Source organism: Lemur catta, chromosome 8, assembly GCF_020740605.2.
Source record: "Lemur catta isolate mLemCat1 chromosome 8, mLemCat1.pri, whole genome shotgun sequence".
In the NCBI taxonomy this organism is placed as follows: domain Eukaryota; kingdom Metazoa; phylum Chordata; class Mammalia; order Primates; family Lemuridae; genus Lemur; species Lemur catta.
This window is the reverse complement of record NC_059135.1, coordinates 92,756,048-92,773,096: the sequence shown is the minus strand read 5'-3', so window position 1 is coordinate 92,773,096 and position 17,049 is coordinate 92,756,048. Positions and strand designations below refer to the sequence as shown.

The window sequence follows — 17,049 nt, the reverse complement described above, 5'->3', positions numbered from 1 at the left end:
TACTTCATTTTTAAAAGCCCTATTTTATGGTTTCAGCCCAAGTCTATCCATGGTCAATTTCAGATTGCTACCCTTAGATAACAAGAGATAATGTTAAATCACCCAGGGCAGAGAGGGTGGTGAGCAGAGACAGAGAGGAAAGAACAAAACTAAAAATAAACTAAAAGCTAAGAACATCCTAGTTTATCAATGAAATGGGTATTATGAAGAAAATGTAATGACATCAAAAAAAAGTTATAATGATAAATGAAGTCACCAGGAAACACCATTATGTCTTTGCCTAGATTACAATTATATAAAGCATGTGCATAAATATGGAATGTTATTAAAAGGAGATGGAAAAATAAAAGCACATTATTTGTTAGGGAGTAAGGCCCAGGATGGGGATAATTTTTAAAAAGTTCTTTTTTCCAACATGTCCATACAGTGTTACTATAATATTGTTATCATTTTAAAACATCTTTTTCTTCAAAGACCTCCGAAAGTACTGATTGCTCTCCCTAAATTGTCAGAGAGCCATTCAATCCACCTACTTAACGTGTTAACAAATATTGGTTTTAATATTCCAAGATTTAGGGTTCTACTAACTGTGTGACTGGGTAAACTACTTACTCTCTCTAAACTTTGGTTGGGAAATTCATAGCCACATAGTTTTAAAATCATCCACGAGCTGTTGACAAATTCTAACAATGCTTTTCGTTTGGTTTCCCAGATTACAGAAGGGAGAGCAACCATCTGACTCACGGTGGTGACACTCAAAATCACTGCTGCTGCCCAGGGTGTGTTTGCAAGAGAAGGGCCCAGAGACCACCAGACCCTGATTCACACACTTGTTTGGTTACACGTGAGCTCTGTGACTTAGTTTGGTTACCTTACCTGAGGCTCAGCTTTCTCATCTATAAAATGGGACAAAGCTCAAAAGAGAAAAGAATTGCACCGGGTCTGGGATAATGCTTGGTACATGGTATGTGTCCTATAAATGTGGCCTTCCCAATGCTTGTGCTAAATAAAACCAGCAATAATTTATTGTGCATTAAATTATCGTTAAAATGTCAGGAAGAGGAAATATTTCTTTGAAAAGCTTACACTTGACCCATTTGAGTTCTTAAACAGGAAGAGGGAGTTGCCTCCCGACGCCCAGCCACTGGGATGAGCTTCCAAAGCACCGGGTCTTTCCTGTTGCTCCACGGAAGTGCCAAATCCCGGCGAATCTAGGTCAGAAGGCAAGGGCTGGGCTGCCTCTGGAAAGGTCTAGTTTACCGTTTAGGCCTGGAGACTTACCATGAAGAGGTGGGCATAAGCCCTGAGCTACATACATGTTCTAACCTTCCTGGGAAGAACCAGCTCCTGCCCAGCCACAGCGGATGACTGACACGGCACAGCTCCTTGGACTGCTAGTAACCCCCAGGACTTACTTCAGTCTTGCATTCCCTTATCCCTCCAGCAAGCTTTTTTGACTAGAACCAGAAATAAGTGGTAAAATAAAGTCTTTCAGAATCTACCGACTTTCCTTTCCATCTGCGTGCATCAAGTATCCAAAACGCGGACATCAGGCGCAAGACCGGAGCCTCCCGAGGGCTCTGCCCGTGCTGACGGGAAGTTGTGCAGACAAAGTCTGAGTAGAGGACACCGTGGAAACTAAGCCAGGTCAGGAATCCCTTTTCTGCCAAGCATAAAAGCTGCCGGCCAGGGACAATTCGTGTAGCACACACACATTGGTGCCACCACGCCAGGCACTGGGGCAAGCACCACAGAGCCAGCGCCTGCAGGGGACAAAGTGACTGCCGGGAAGTCTGGAAGTCAGACTGCACTCAAGGAGCTGCAGGGAGAGCGGCGGGCACCCCACCCACCCAGGGCCCGAGCTGGAGCCTCGGGGCCCCTTCAGCAAGGCCCATCGACTCCAGCATCACCCCTCACCATCCCCAAGGCCACCACCCATCCTCACCAGCCGCAGCTTCCTTCCTGGGGGGCTGCCTGCCTCCACCTTGTGCCACTCCAACCCACTCTCCCCTCAGGAGCCAAACAGATCTTTTAAAACGTATATGAGGCCAGGCCACCCCCTGCTTCAAACTCAGAGCCAAATCCTAACTCCCACCTACTCAAGGTCCTGCTGGCCTCTCCAATGGGCCACACACTCTCCTTGCCTTGCTCACGCCCCCTGGACACCCTGAGCTCCCTTGAGTGTGACCTTGCTAAGTCCGTTCTATCCTGATGGCCCTTGTGTGGGTGGCTTCCTCTGTGTGACATCCTCTTCCCCAGCTCTTCCCAAGTCTGGCATCTCTTTGTCAACCAGGTCTAAGCTGACATGACTCTTCCCCCAAGAGGCTCTTCCTGACCACCCAGTTGATGGCAGTCGCCTGGGCACATCACCATGCCTTATTTTTCTTCACAATTATTTTGACTCTGGGCAATGTCTTTGGTTTGTGGGCTGCCTTTCCCCTCCACCCCCCACTGGAATCTATGCTCCAACACAGCACGGACCGTGTCTGTCTTGATCTCTGGGTACGCAGGGCCTATGACAGAGTCTGAGGCCCAGCAGGTGCTCCGCAGTAACCTACGGAAGACTGTGGGACCCCAGGGAGGAGGTGAGCCCTACAGAAACCAACCCCAGGCATTTCTGGTCAAGGACGGCGAAGTAAAGCTTTTTTAACTCAACTCCCCTCCACCAAAACTCACCAGAACAATAAGGGAAAATGGGTAAAAAGGGAGAGGAAAAACATCTACTCAACAAGGCAAGTGGCCACAGCCCCAGAGCACAAACAAGCAGCGGGACTACTAAATGCTGTGACCTGAGGCACAGGAGCATGCTGAGAGCCAAGAGGGTACTTTGCCCCAAAGTAAGAGTCACAGTCCTGAAAAACAGCTCCTACCACCCTCTGGTTAAAGTGACAAATTGTAAGCATGTGGGTGGGCCCTGGAGAAGTGGGGACAATGACAAAAGAGACTGGACCCTAGCGACATAGACTAGGAGGGCAGGGGGCTGAAGAAGCAACTACACTGCCATAGCCATGCCCATTGTCTGTGACCCATTCAGAGGGAGGTGACCTGGTGGAGAAAGAGGGGAGTGGTGACTGCTGCACAGGTGACTTAGTGACTCTCCTGTGAGCACCTCGGCCTCCTGAGCACAGGGCAGTGACGGGAGACGTTTTCCCGGGATGCACGAACATGCACACAGGGGTGGGGGGTGTGGGCAGATTCTCTATGTCCCAACCCTAGCCCTGCCACTGCCCAACCGAGTGCACTTGGGCAACTTGCCTGAACACTCTGTGCCTCAGTTTCCTCATCTGAAAAGTGGACATAATAACAGAAGCAACTTTATAAGAGTTGTTGCGGGTATCAGATGAGTTATGCATTCGGAGTGGTGTCTGGCATGTGCCAAACCCTATGTAAGCATTAGCTATTGTTATTACTATTAGCCCTTCTTCCACATTGTTCTTCTGCCGGGAGCAGGCCCTACTCAAAGTTGAGTCCAATGCTGAATAGAAACAGCACAGGAACTATGCACGTGAACTGCAAAATGAAAACTAATACTTTCTGGAGGAGGAAAGGAACAGAAGCAAAATCAGAGAAAGAACACATCACAGGAGGACAGCCTTCGAACACGGGCGCTTCGCTGGAGTCTTACAGGAAACAGCCTGGTCTTGTCACAGGAGCAGTCGCCAGAATTCAAGGAAGCAGTATTAGAACACACTAGGAGGAGATGAAAAGAAAGTCGGCGGAACTCAGGAAACAAACGGAACAAGAAAAGGAACCGTCACTGAGGCAGAAATTGCCGCAGAAGGAACAATAAAAACAAAAAACGAAAAACGAACACACACACATGCATACGCATATCTACATACTGCATACATACACATGTACCACATACATACACCACACACATGCATGCACACACACCACATACACATACCGTACACACACACACACATAAACACATAGGCATATACACACATGCTGAAAACACAGGTACGGACATGGCAGGTAGGAACGGGAAATCCACACAAAATGAAGTTAAAGAAGATCATGAGGGCTGTCAGGAAAGTATCCAGCCATAATTTTCATAATTTTTCATATTGCATGGCTGGATACTTTCTGGACAGCCCTTGTACATACTGAAGGCAAAAGAGAACCAGCATTACACACGCAATTGATACTCCTGAGGAAGAGAATAAAGCATAGAACATTAAAATATTTAACATTTTAATAGTTGAAACATTTCCTAAAATAATAACTCATTTTTTTCTCCCCATCAAAAGGACAGGCCATGTTCCAGGGGAGAAAAAAATGAAACCAATACATATCCTGGTACATTACTTAACCTCAAGACTGAAAAAAAAGACCCCTAGGGCCTCAAGAATTTACCTTGGATGGGGAAAGATTCAGTCCAGCCTCCAAATTCCTGGCAAAGTCAACACCAGAGCACAATCAGCAATGTTTACGAAGTTCTAGGTGAACACAGTTGTAAACCCCCAACTGTTATACCTCGCCAAATTGTCCTTTAAGATTACAGGCAGCAGAGAGACTCTCTGACATGCAAGCACTCCCAGCATGTGGCCAGGAACCTCTGGTTGACAAGCCACTAGGTGACAACATCCAGACTGCCAGAAAAAGCTAAATAAAGAGTTTGGGAATGGAAAGAACGTGGGATGAAGAATAGAAGTCAACACCCTGGCTGCATTTCAACAGAATCTAAGTGACTGTGGCATTTATGGTCACAAAACAGAACGTGAATGCTGTCATCTATACAGCACAGAATAGAGTCACAGAGCTGGAGCTGCACGCGGGGAGGGAAAGTGTCCGTGTGCTGTGTCCCCACCTTCTACAGCCGAGATTCTGGCTGAAGGTGGGGCACGCAGTTGCAGAATATGATGGTGGCCCTGACCTTTTCATGTTTTCATAATCTCTTTTCATTTTAGCAGTAAATTTTAGGAACAAATATGACATGCATCAAGGAAGTTTCTTAATTTCTTCAGCTTCACTTGTTTTTCTTAAGTCAATATCAGGGAACAACAACGATTTTTTTGTATCATATTATCTCGTTTTTCTTATAGTTTTCTCTGTCCCTGCATCATTATATGAGGCCAGCCTCCCTCTTTCTCCTCTTCGTACATAAGCACGGAGCGGTGTCTGCGGTGGTGTTCGACAAATGTTCCTGATGCTTATTACTGAGATTCTCAGTAGTGTTTTTTCAATGTAGGTTTTGTACTGTAATGCATGTTTTAATTTTTTATAATAAATATATCATTTTTATAAAGCTCACACATGCAAACATTTACGTTTGTTTAAACCCATTTCTCCTATACTTATACCCAGAGTGATTCCTGTTTTTCCTCTGTTGTTTCTGTTACCTGGTTTTTGGCATAGAACCTGCCCCAGACTGGTGCTATAGGACCTGCAGAAGGGCCCGCTCTCCATGTGAAAGCTGGTACTCTCCTCAACCTCCTGGAAGACAAGCTTTCCCATCCCTGGCTTCTCCCTGGGCCTCACTGGGACCAGCGCTTCTGGGTGGACAGCGGAGGTAAGAGTTTGGTCAAGGGACAGGCATTGTTCTCTGGGTCAAGTTCGTTGACTGCTGCTGCGGTCAAGTGAGCTCAACCAGTCCAGACTGGTACCCCACCAAATAGTCCTCTTGAACACGAGATACTTAGGGCCGCTGAAGGCAAGAAGAATATGCAAGCCTTGGTTGAGAGCTATTCCTAATTTCTTCAACTTTTCTCTCACAAAACAGAATTTTCCTAAACTCTTAGTCTATGCTACGAGTGCGTATGTCCCCTGTCCTATACCAAGGCATCCTGTATCATTACTCTTCCAGCTTAGCGCAGTGGTTGAGACTTTGCGTCTGGAGTCAGGCAGATCCTGCTGCCCTGGGCAAGTCTCTCTGAGCCTCAGCTGTCCTCAGCTACAAAAAGGTGATAGTAATGGTTTCCTCCTCCCAGGGCTGTAGGTTTAAATGAAATAGTGCATGTGACGTGCTTAGCACAGCACCTGGCATATGGCTAACACTTAGTAAACGGAAGTGATTATTAACACTATGCCAGTCACACTGTGTAAAACCGCTGCCACCCCTCAAGAACATAGTGAGTGCCGAGTAAAATGGACCATTGCTACCAGTGTGACAGAGAATTGCCACCTGCCTGTCTAGCTTTTCTGTTTTCTTCAATGTGTATTTATTAATTAATTATCTATGTCCTTTAAAAGCTAGGGGACTCATTTGCATCTACTATATTAACTCTTCCTAACTGTTCTCCCTTCCTCTTCATTAGGTTTGGTGCTTTAGAAAATCCTTTAAAAGTCTGATCTCTTGACTTTTCTTCTCCTGAGCATTCTTTTCCAACCCTGCACGTGGCCCCTGGCTATTCCTCAAACATTTGCTGAACTGGATGGTTATCAGAGGCCCTTTGCTGGTGTACCTCACTCAGGTCCGTCATTTGTTTGAAGTAAACCTTGCCAAAGATCTGTATGTCACCATTTTTATAAACAGTCATATAACCAGTATATATTTTCTAGGATGAGGCTGTTCCTCATGGTCCTAACTACCAATAAAAAACATTTTATGGGGGCCTGTTTTGTGTGCTGACATCCAAAGGCCTTAACATCCCCATGTCAATCCTGATGTGTCCCCTGCACAGTTTGTGCTAGGGTTTGGGGGCCTTCTGTCTCACCAGTCTGCTGGCATATGGTGAGGGGGGGAGGAGAAGCAGGGACACCTTCTCCCTGTTCATATTCTTATCTGGATGGAGCGCTCGGTGCAGGGACTCCCAAAGGCTGCTGGATCTTGCAGGTGAGGCTTGTTACGTGATACAATACCTCAACCAGGGGCCAACGGGCCTTTGGAGATAAAAGAGGCAAAAAGGAGTTAACATTTGCTCCCCTTTGAAACCTAAAGGGGTAAATGCTGGCGTGTGGGCAGCACGGTGCAGGTATTGCCAGGAGTATGAATAAGTCCACCTGAGACAGCGTGATTGGACGAGGAGCCCAGACCTGCCCACTGCAGGAGGTGCATGGAGGCGTCGTGGACTTGACAGGCAGGCTGCAGTGTTCTTGGTGTCCTGGTGCTCACCTGGGGGAAGGGAGATTTGCTGCTTGCTGGGATATGCTGCCTGCTGGGGTGGGTGGTGGCCCTCAGGTGACGCCTGTAACCAAAAAGTAGTCTGAGGCCAAAGCAAGGGCGGAAGCTCCGGGATTACTCCCAAATCCATATAAAGTTGTAAGAAATTTGCATCTCAGAAGAAAATGCCAAATATACAGTTATTTGTAAGTGGCTTATATATTCCTCATAACTGAAAAAAGAGAATGAAATTATGGAAAGTTTATATAAAAATTCTGGACAGTAGCTCCCAAGGAACTCTTGCTTAGCTAGACATTTTATGCTGTAATTTGCCATTTATGTGAACTGGATGCATTCTTCCTTAGTGACTGTGACAACAAGGGAATTTCCAGGATTACAAAATAGTCACAAGTAGACAAGTTCAACAATTTTTTTGTGGCATTTGACTGGTCTCCAATACTAATAGGATATTGGCCAAAGTTGAGTATGGCTGGCTTTTCCAAAATTATCAGCAGTGTTCCTGATGTTTTAATTACATTGAGTTTTTGTCAGCAGCACAAGAAAGGTCATAAAATCCTTTACTCATTTTCCCCAGTCTTGGAAAATCCTTGGCTGGTGAGCAGATTCAGCTTCTGACAGCTACAGAGCACATCTGCGTCTTCAGGATGCCCAGTGGGCACGTGGCTGGCTGAGTTAAAGTTGAGGGCATATCTCATAAATGCAATTAGCTTTCTTCACACTGTTTTCATTTGGCAAGCCAGAGCACAAAATGCCTGGAAGGTGTGCAGAGACGATGGTTCTCATTCCTATAGCAGATGTGGCTTATAACCTGACAGACTAGGGATGTCCTCACTAGTCTTTCAGAAACTGGTTACCAAAGGTGAGCTTAAAACAGTGTCTACAAATATAGATGCTAACTGTGTCAGATTAGCCCATGGTTCTTAGCCTATCTGAACCCAGTTTGTAACATGGAGGCAATAATGCCTCATGGCCAGAAAGTGGCCCATTACTGTCCAGCTGTCCAGCCTCTGAGACACGCCAGATGCTGGCATGTGAGGAAAGCCGCTGGGCACAAGCTGGCCTGGGTGACCTGCCTGCTGGCGCTACAGCCACTCCCCATGCAGCCGGCCAAGGCTTTAAGAGTCATCACTCAATTCCGTAACCTCGCAAGTGTAACAATCAAAGATGCACCGATGTATCAACTAAGTGGGAAACCAAACCAAGAAAATTCCTGAGAGACCAGTGGGCCAGTGGATGCCCTGAGTCTCATAAAACAGCTCCTGAAGAGGCCAAATGGTTGAGCCCATGAGAACAGTTTGGAAAGCCAGCAACACCATCCACCCAGGGCAGATCGCTTAAAACAGCAAAGAGGGATCCCAAACTTTGAAGAGCCCTGGCTTGCCTTCCTGCCTTCATTGATTCATTCTCTTCCCTTGCACCACACCATCCTGATTTTGCTCCTGTTCTCTGTTCCTGGATCCACAGCCCCTGGCTGTCCCGTGAGTGCCTGGGCACTCAGGGCTTGGCCCTTGGTCCACTTCCCTATCCTCACTCACTGCCTGGGTGACCTCATGTCCAGTCCCGCGGCTCTACCATCGGTTAACACCTGGTGACGCCCAAATTTCTGTCTTTGGCTCTCACCTCTCTTTGGACTCCAAACTGGTATATTCAATTTAATTTCACTTAAAGGAGGAATTTAAAATACAAATAACAAAGTGCTAGAACAATCACAAAGGCATATCAGATGGACCAGACAAAGTATCTCTCGCAAAACGCATCTGTCTGGATTACAAGGCTGTGCATTTTATAATCTGAGCGCTCAGGGAAAGGCCTGCATAATTTTTTTTAAGTGTTTCACACATAGTTGTCAGTGAACTCTGCTCAGTGCTGCATTTTCTTACCTACATAGTCCCTGGGTTTTGAATAGGTTGTGTTTCAAAACCCCTTTGGGAAATTAGTATTCTGGGTCTTAGGTCACAGTTTTTCAGAGAAGTTTGGCAAGACTGTTAGTGCCCTACCTTCTCCTCCCCTCCCTGGCCGCCAACACCAGCTCAGGTCAGGCGCTCAAGGCCCACGTTAGTTCATTCCAGCACCAGGAGCCCTCGCTGCCTCTCTTGCCCACCTCACTCACACCCGCACCACTGCCGACACGCTGACCTGTCTGCAAACAGCTCCCATCACAGCTGCTCAGAAATCTCAGCCGTTCCCTTCTGTCTGCAGAACTTAACAGGAGTATGTACCATCAGCCAGGGCAGGGCCGAGGGAAGGCCTATTGTAAGAATATCAGCTATACTTAAAATGTGAAATACCACCTTGTGTAGTATAATTTTGGTAAACATCTATTTTCCCTTCTTTTTAAGGCCCAAACAGCTGAAAATAAAAACCTCTTCTCTTTGGAAAGAGAATCAAGTACGTTCTTTTCTTTTCTTTTTTTGCAATATATACAGTTATATTTTAAAAATCCCAGAATGGCTCCTGGTTCTCTAGAAAATAATCTATATATCTCTGATAATTCAGAATTAATTCAAAGTTTCTGCTTTGAACACTCATTTGTTGGACAAAATATGCACCTGCAGTGCTGAAAGAGTTATGAGCAAATGAATACCCAGACTTAAAACAAAACAAAAGAAATTGTTTTAGCATTCACAGTAGACCACTGTGGACAGATATTTAAACCACAAACCTAAACACTGAGACAGAAACTGGGAAGCAGAAATCACTTCAGGTGTAAAATTTCACATTCAAATGTCCTCAGCAGCACAGGGGTCTATGTCCTTCGGGGCATGCAAAGACAGGCCATCCGTACCTCAAGTGAGACAAATACCTTAGAGCCTTCACTAAGATTCTGACAGCTCTGGAAGAAATAAGATTTCTATTTTATATGAAATTGAATTAAAAGGTGAATACAGAGCCGAGAATGTACCAAGAGCCAAAATTAGAATTAGAATGGATCAATTTCTGATTTCAAGTTTTGACTTTGGAAGAAACTTACTTACCCAGACATTACAAATTATCTGCATGATACAAACTATCCAAAAGTGTCCTTATTCCCAAGTGCCCAATTCCAATTTACATTATGTCAAATGTGTAAAAATTTGTTACTGTTACACATTTGAAAATATAATAATACATTCAAATGTGATTTATTCTTGTTTTTAGAACCCTGAGATCTACTTTCCAAATTCTCTCTTTGATCTGAGAACGCTGAGGAAATTGGAAACCTGAAAGGTTGACTCTCCTTACCTGATGTTGGCTCAATAGTGAAGGCTTGATGAGACCGAAGCAAAGTGACATGGAACTCGAAATCTACAGGGCAGCTACACTGCAAAGGAATAACATAACTTTTGCTGCAAAACAAACAAAAAGAAAATTACAACATTATTTTTCTTTACAACTAGCTCTTTTGGTAGCAAGGAATAGAGCCTCAAGTTATATATAATAATAAACAACAATTACGATGGCCAACACTGAGTTAGTGCTTGCTGTGTGCCAGGAGCTGTCCTGTGCATTCCCATATATTAACTATTTTAATCCTAGGAGGTGGTGCTATGATTATCCCCACTTATGGAAGAGGAAACTGAGGCACAAGTGAGGGGAAATGTTCTGCACAAGGTGACGTGGCTGGTTAGTGGCGGAACTGGGATTCAAGGCAGGTAGACTGTGCTTGGTGTCTACACACCTACTACCACTGTCCTGCTGTCTTAGGCACCGTTAGGTTTATGCTCCAGACACTCAGAGTAACGAGGAAAGGCAATCTCTACCCCACAACAAGGCCTCAGACAACCAAGGAAATGCCGAACTGATAGGCCTTATAGAAAGCCTGGGTGACCTCTGGCCCTCACAGACCTGGACTCGATAGCACGGAAGCCACATTCGGGCTGTTCAGTTGGAACAGACTAGAGACTGTTTGGTCAGAAGTCCGGCAGCCATTAGAGAACCTGGAGGGGGCCTATGTATTCAGAAATGCTGTGTCACCCCGAGACAAGGCAGACTTCTAAGCAAGCTTGACAATGTCACTGCACCACAGGAGCTGTGGCAGAGATGGTGCGTCTCGGAGAGCCCCAGGCTTCCCTTAATGTCCCCTCCTACTTTCAGGGCAGCCCAAGTCGGCAGTGTGAGCAAGGCTGGGAAGCAGAGCCCTCCAGGGTCACTCAGCATCTGCTCAGCAGCAGGAAGTTGAGCTCCTCCTTTCAAGTGACCCAGCCACTCCCCGCCTTTCTTTGCACCTCGCACCTCCTTCCTTGTCTGGCCACCAGCCGGCCTCTTCATCCTGGTCTCCGTGCAGTGCATCTCCCCCATAACTCCCAAGCCCTCACGCCCACCACGGCCCATCATGGCCCTCCTGCCTCAGGGCTGGCCCTACCTCTTATCCTTTTGGGTGCTGGCCTCCCTGCCAGCGGCCCATCCCCTCCCATTGCCCAGTGCAATTCCCGGGAGAATGCGACTGTCATGTGCACAGAGCTGCCGGGCCAGCTGGGATCTGCCTTCTGGGGTGGTGCCCACGCAGACCCATCTGTCGTGGACTTCTCCCATCACGACGGGCCTCCCTCGCTGCCCAGCGCCCGTTTTCCCTGGAGACGCTGCGTGCTATGAGGGCAGAGCCCGAGTCCACTCGGGTCTCCAGAGTACCCCAGAGTCCCGCACAGACCAAACGCTCAACAAGTGTTTGTTGGAGCAAAGTGAAATAACCCCTTTACAAATGTAGCTGTTAAAACTATGACCAAAGTATTTTTACTTGGCCTTAAAATTCATTACCTTTTAAAAAAATCTGTGAAATATTTCAAATATAAAGAAAAATATAAAGAAAAATAATACGAAGATTCCTTTATCCACCACCAAGTGTTATTAAAGCTTTTGCTTTGGCTATATCACTGGTATATTTTTAAAGATAAAAAGCATCACAGAAGAGTTGAAGCTCCCTGTTCACCTGTCCCCAGTCCTCTCCCCTTCCTCCCTCCCTCTAGGGGTGACCTACCCCGTATTCGCTATCATTCCCCTGAATTCTTTTTTTTTTTTTTTTTGAGACAGAGTCTCACTTTGTTGCCCAGGCTAGAGTGAGTGCCGTGGCATCAGCCTAGCTCACAGCAACCTCAAACTCCTGGGCTTAAGCGATCCTACTGCCTCAGCCTCCCGAGTAGCTGGGACTACAGGCATGCACCACCATGTCCGGCTAATTTTTTCTATATATATTTTAGTTGGTCAGATAATTTCTTTCTATTTTTAGTAGAGACGGGGTCTCACTCTAGCTCAGGCTGGTCTCGAACTCCTGACCTGGAGCGATCCACCCGCCTCGGCCTCCCAGAGTGCTAGGATTACAGGCGTGAGCCACCGCACCTGGCCGATTCCCATGAATTCTAATAGTATCACTGCATTTGTATGTACTCATAAAATATATAATGTATTGTTTGTTTTTCATAATATTGTTCTGAAACTTGCTATTTTTGCTCAACACTGTGATTTTGATATTTATCCATGAAGTTCTGTTCATTCACTGTAACTAGTGAAGTGCATTCCATTATATGACTGCACCACACTTGTTTGCACTTTTCCACTATTACAATGTGGCACTGAAGATCCTTGTGCACAACTCCACGTGCACCTGTAGCAGAGGTGCACCTACTCTAGGTATAACAGAAAAATGGAATCGCTGGTTAGTATTATAGCAAATAAAACTATCAACTTTTTAAGATATGGCCAAAATGTTTTTCAAAGCCCTTTACCAATTGACACTTCCACTAGCAGCAGAAGGGAGTTTCTGTTGTTTAGCAACATTTAGGATTTTCAGGTATTTTAACTTCTGCCAACATGATGGAGGTGAGATGGTACCTCCTTTCTTTGAGGTTGAGCTTCTATTCCTGTGGACCCATTTGGGTTTCCTCTTTTATGAATTGCCTGTGCTTATCCTTTGTCCATTTTTCTATTGGGTTGTTTTGTTCTTTTATTCATTTTTGAATTCTAATATTAATTTTGTTAATTATATGCATTGCAAATATCTTTTCCAAGCCATAGTTTATTTTATGATTTATTTATGGTGTCTTGTTGAATAGAAGTTTTTCATTTTAAGATAGCCTTATCTATCTTTATTTTGGAGAGAATTGAAATCTGTTCCAAACTATGAACGTGGCATGTCTCTAATTTATTCAGGTTTCATTTTAAGTCCTTCAAACAAATTTTACAAATTTCTCCATAGTGAGCTCATACATTTTGGTTAGATTTTTTTCCCCTAGGTGTCTTGGTGTGTTTGGGCTGCTAGAACAGAACCATAGACTGGGTGGCTTATAAACAACAGAAATTTATTTCTAACAGTTCTGGAGGCTGGGAAATCCAGGACCAAGGTGTTGGCAGATTTGGTGTCTGGTGAGGGCCTGCTTCCTGGTTCATAAATGGCCATCTTCTCACCGTGCCTACACACGGTAGAAGGGACCATGGAGCTCTCCTGGGTCTCTCTTATAAGAAGACCAATCCCCTCACGAGGGCTTTGTCCTCATGACCTAATCACCTTCCAAAGGCCCCGTCTCCTAATAACATCACCATGGGGGTTAGATTTCAACATATGAATTTTGGGGGGAAACAAACATTCAGGCCATAGCACCAGGCATCTTATAGTTGCTGTTGCTGTTGTGAATGGATTTTTTTCTTTCCTAATTCATTATTACTAGTGTATTACAATGCTATCTGTTTTTGGATATTGATCTAAAACCACACTAATGTCTCTTATGCGTTGTAAAAGTTTATCTGTAGATTTCCTTAGATTTTTCTATATAGAAAATCATATAATCTTAAGACCCAAAAACAAAAAACTAAAGGACCCTTTTCTATTTACTTTTCCAGTTCATATAACTCATACTTTTTTTCAGATCATTGGACTGATGATGACTGCTAGCACAATACTAAATGGAAGTGATAATAGAGGGCATCCTTTTCTTACTTTGACTTCATTGGAACAATTTTAATGTTATACCACTAAGAATCATGTTTCTGGAAGGCCTGTGATAGTCTTTATCAAGTCAAGGAAATTTCCTTCTATTGCTAAGCTTTTTTTCTCCCGTTTAATCACAAATGAGTTTTCTTTTTGTTAAAATTTGTCTGGTATACCTAACTTTTCCATTATTTTATTTTCAAACTTTCAGAAAAGTTTTATTTTAGGGGCATCTCTAGGAAGCAGCATATAGCTGGATTTTTAAAAAGACAATTTGGTAATCTTTTTTTAAAAAAATAGGTGAGTTTACTCTGTTTTCGTTTGTAACAATTAGTGATAAATACATTTGAATTTATTTCTACCACCTCGTTTTGTGATTTCTTTGTTTCATTTTTGTCCTTTTGCCTCTTGCTGGACTGATTGCTTTTACATTTCTTCTTTTTTTTCTCCTATGATTTGGCAGCGATAGATTGTATTTCTATTATTTCAACTGTTACTCTTAATTTAAAAAAAATTACTAGCAACAAAGTTCCCAACAAAATCTCAATGTATCTAGTATTTCTACCTTCCTTCCAAACATAGTGTGGCAAGCCTTACCTGCCCACTTAACACTTTTTCTTACCCCCACCACCTTGTATATGTTATGCTGAGTTTTGATTTTAACTTACTTTTAAACAAACAACAAAAATACTGATTTTAAAAATAGTTAATCATTAATTAAATTTAGTGACACGTCAAATTTTGGTGGTCACCATTGTTCCTGGCTTCCCACAGCTGCTCTCTGGTATTCTTTTCTTCTTGCTGGTATCTATCTTTTAACATTTCTTTCAGTGAGGGCTGTGTGGGGGAAATTCTTATGTATATAAACTTATTTTTTATTTTCTTCCTTGGACAATAATTTAGCTGGGAAAAATTTTAGGTTGACTGTTTATTTTCCCTTGGCATTTTGACAATATTTACTCTTTATCTTTCCCTAATTGTTTGTTGCTGGTGAAGAACTGCTGTGATCATTCCTTTGTAGGTAATCACTCTTTTCTCTCCGGTAGCTTTTAAGGGTTTCTCTTCATCCTTGATGCTCTCTGCAGCTTGACTCCTGTGTGTCTAGGTAGGAATTTATCTTTGCCCTGCTTGATATTTGAATGCTCTGATCTAAAGCTTCATAATTATCTTTAATTCTGCAAAACTCTCAGCTATTAACTCTTCACATGTTGCTCATCTGCTGTCTTCTCCACTCTCCTCTGACAAAACTCTTACTAGATACATGTTGGAGCTTCTCAGTTTAGCTTCCACACCTCCTAATTTCCCTTTCATTTAATCTCTCTATGCTATGCTCTGGATGAATTCCTAAGTATTATCTTCTAATGTAGAAGATACTTAATCTAAGTATTAATTCCTAAGTATTATCTTCTAAGGTAGAAATACTTAATCTTTTATTCAACTGTGTCCATTGTGGAATTTATTTGATCTATTGAGATTTTAAATTTAAATATCTACATTTTGAATTCCTAAGATTTCTAATTGGTTATTCTTCTCTACCTTCTCTTTTAAAAATTTCTACCTATTTTTGTTTCATAATTTCTTGATTTTTTAAATGGAAGTTTGCTTCATCTGTCTCATTGAGGCTCGTAAGCGTACTATTTTAAAGTCTTATTAGACTTCTCTAAAAAATTCATTTATCCAATTATATTCTGATTGTAAGGTTTTGGCTGTCTTTCTTAGCATGAGATTTATTCTTGTGTTTTGGAAATTGGATTTGAAGGCTCGTTTTGATTAAAAAGATTTAATCTATATTGAATTTTATAATGGCACATTGGGGCTCCTGCCAGGCAGCTATTTCAGGGCTACAGTGTACTCAGTCCCTGGGGCGGCAGGTAACTTGGCTCGCCTCTGCATCACAGCCTGGCTATTATCATCCTCCACTTTCCTCTGGCCACAACTGGGTGCAAAGCCAGGCGACAGGTCAGGAAAGGGTTCCCAGCTTTCTTTCATGAGGAGTGCAAAGGTTGAACAGCTCACCTTTTCCCCTGACTTCAAACAGCAGGCCAGGTGCCGATGGCTTGAATCAGTGGGACACGTGTGGTCTCCTTTACCCCATGCAAGTGACCTCCAACCCCCCACTGCCTACTCTGGAACCTGGACCCTGCAAGCCTGTGGCTTCGCTCTGCTCCCCACTTAGCATTTCTATTCTGTCCCTGCTCTATAGAGTTGTTTATCTTGTTTCTGAGATACACACACACACACACACACATATATGTTTTTGGAGTTCTCTTTTTTATATTTTATTGGTCACTAATTGGTATTTGGAGTAGAAACGGTTCACTGCAGTGTAAGCTCACTGCTTTATCTTTACTAGGTGTCTCTAAATGTACTCTGGAGAGACCTACATTCTGAATGCAGACAGCTCCTAATGCCTGTCCAGCAATGCCCTGTTTCTAATTAACTTTTACCATATTTGTTTTTAAAATATTGTTCACTAGCTGTGATTGTCTGGGAGAGGAAGGTAGCTACCCTCTGAGTACAGGAGATCCACAATAGAGTAGAGGCCTGCCCAGACTTTATACAACCATGTCCAAGGGCCCTAGGTTTCCGATATAAGTTCTGGATAAGGGTTACCATACAGAGTAATATCTTTAGCCAACAAGGATATGAATGTTTCATCAGTTTTTCTACCCAACTCATAAATCCTATTCTAAATCAGGCTCTGCTAGAGGTATCCATTCAATCTTAACTCTCTGAGATGCTTCCTAATTCTGAAAAACAGAGTATATGAAGGTCATTACATTTTCCAGGCAATTCACCCTAAAAGACACTCAGGCCCCACTCAGGATCAGTTACTCTACCAGCACTGGGTAGAAAAAACTAACAGGGCAAGTTACACATATGCATGCAAGTTACGTATGGCCCTTAGGATGTATGCAAGCCTGGGTAATGTGCAAAGTGAAGTGTTAAAGTGTCTAAACACGGTCTTTGAAGATGAGGCTGGTGACGCACATGGATGCAGGGGCTGTGTTGTGTTGTGTAACCCAGGGGTCTGTTCAGTGCTGTCTCAGCAAGGTGGAATCCGATGTTTAGGGCTCTTCCA

At 43.8% G+C, this 17,049-nt stretch overlaps 1 protein-coding gene across 6 annotated transcripts in view; it reads right to left on the bottom strand.

Moving 5' to 3' along the window:
• Positions 1-17,049, bottom strand: part of CFAP221 (cilia and flagella associated protein 221) — a 94,209-nt gene that overhangs the window by 42,769 nt on the left and 34,391 nt on the right. For all 6 annotated transcript variants that reach the window (XM_045559149.1, XM_045559154.1, XM_045559153.1 and 3 more), the window contains one exon: positions 10,292-10,395. In XM_045559149.1, coding sequence (XP_045415105.1) covers positions 10,292-10,395 — 104 coding nt within the window. The remainder of the gene's footprint in view (positions 1-10,291; positions 10,396-17,049) is intronic.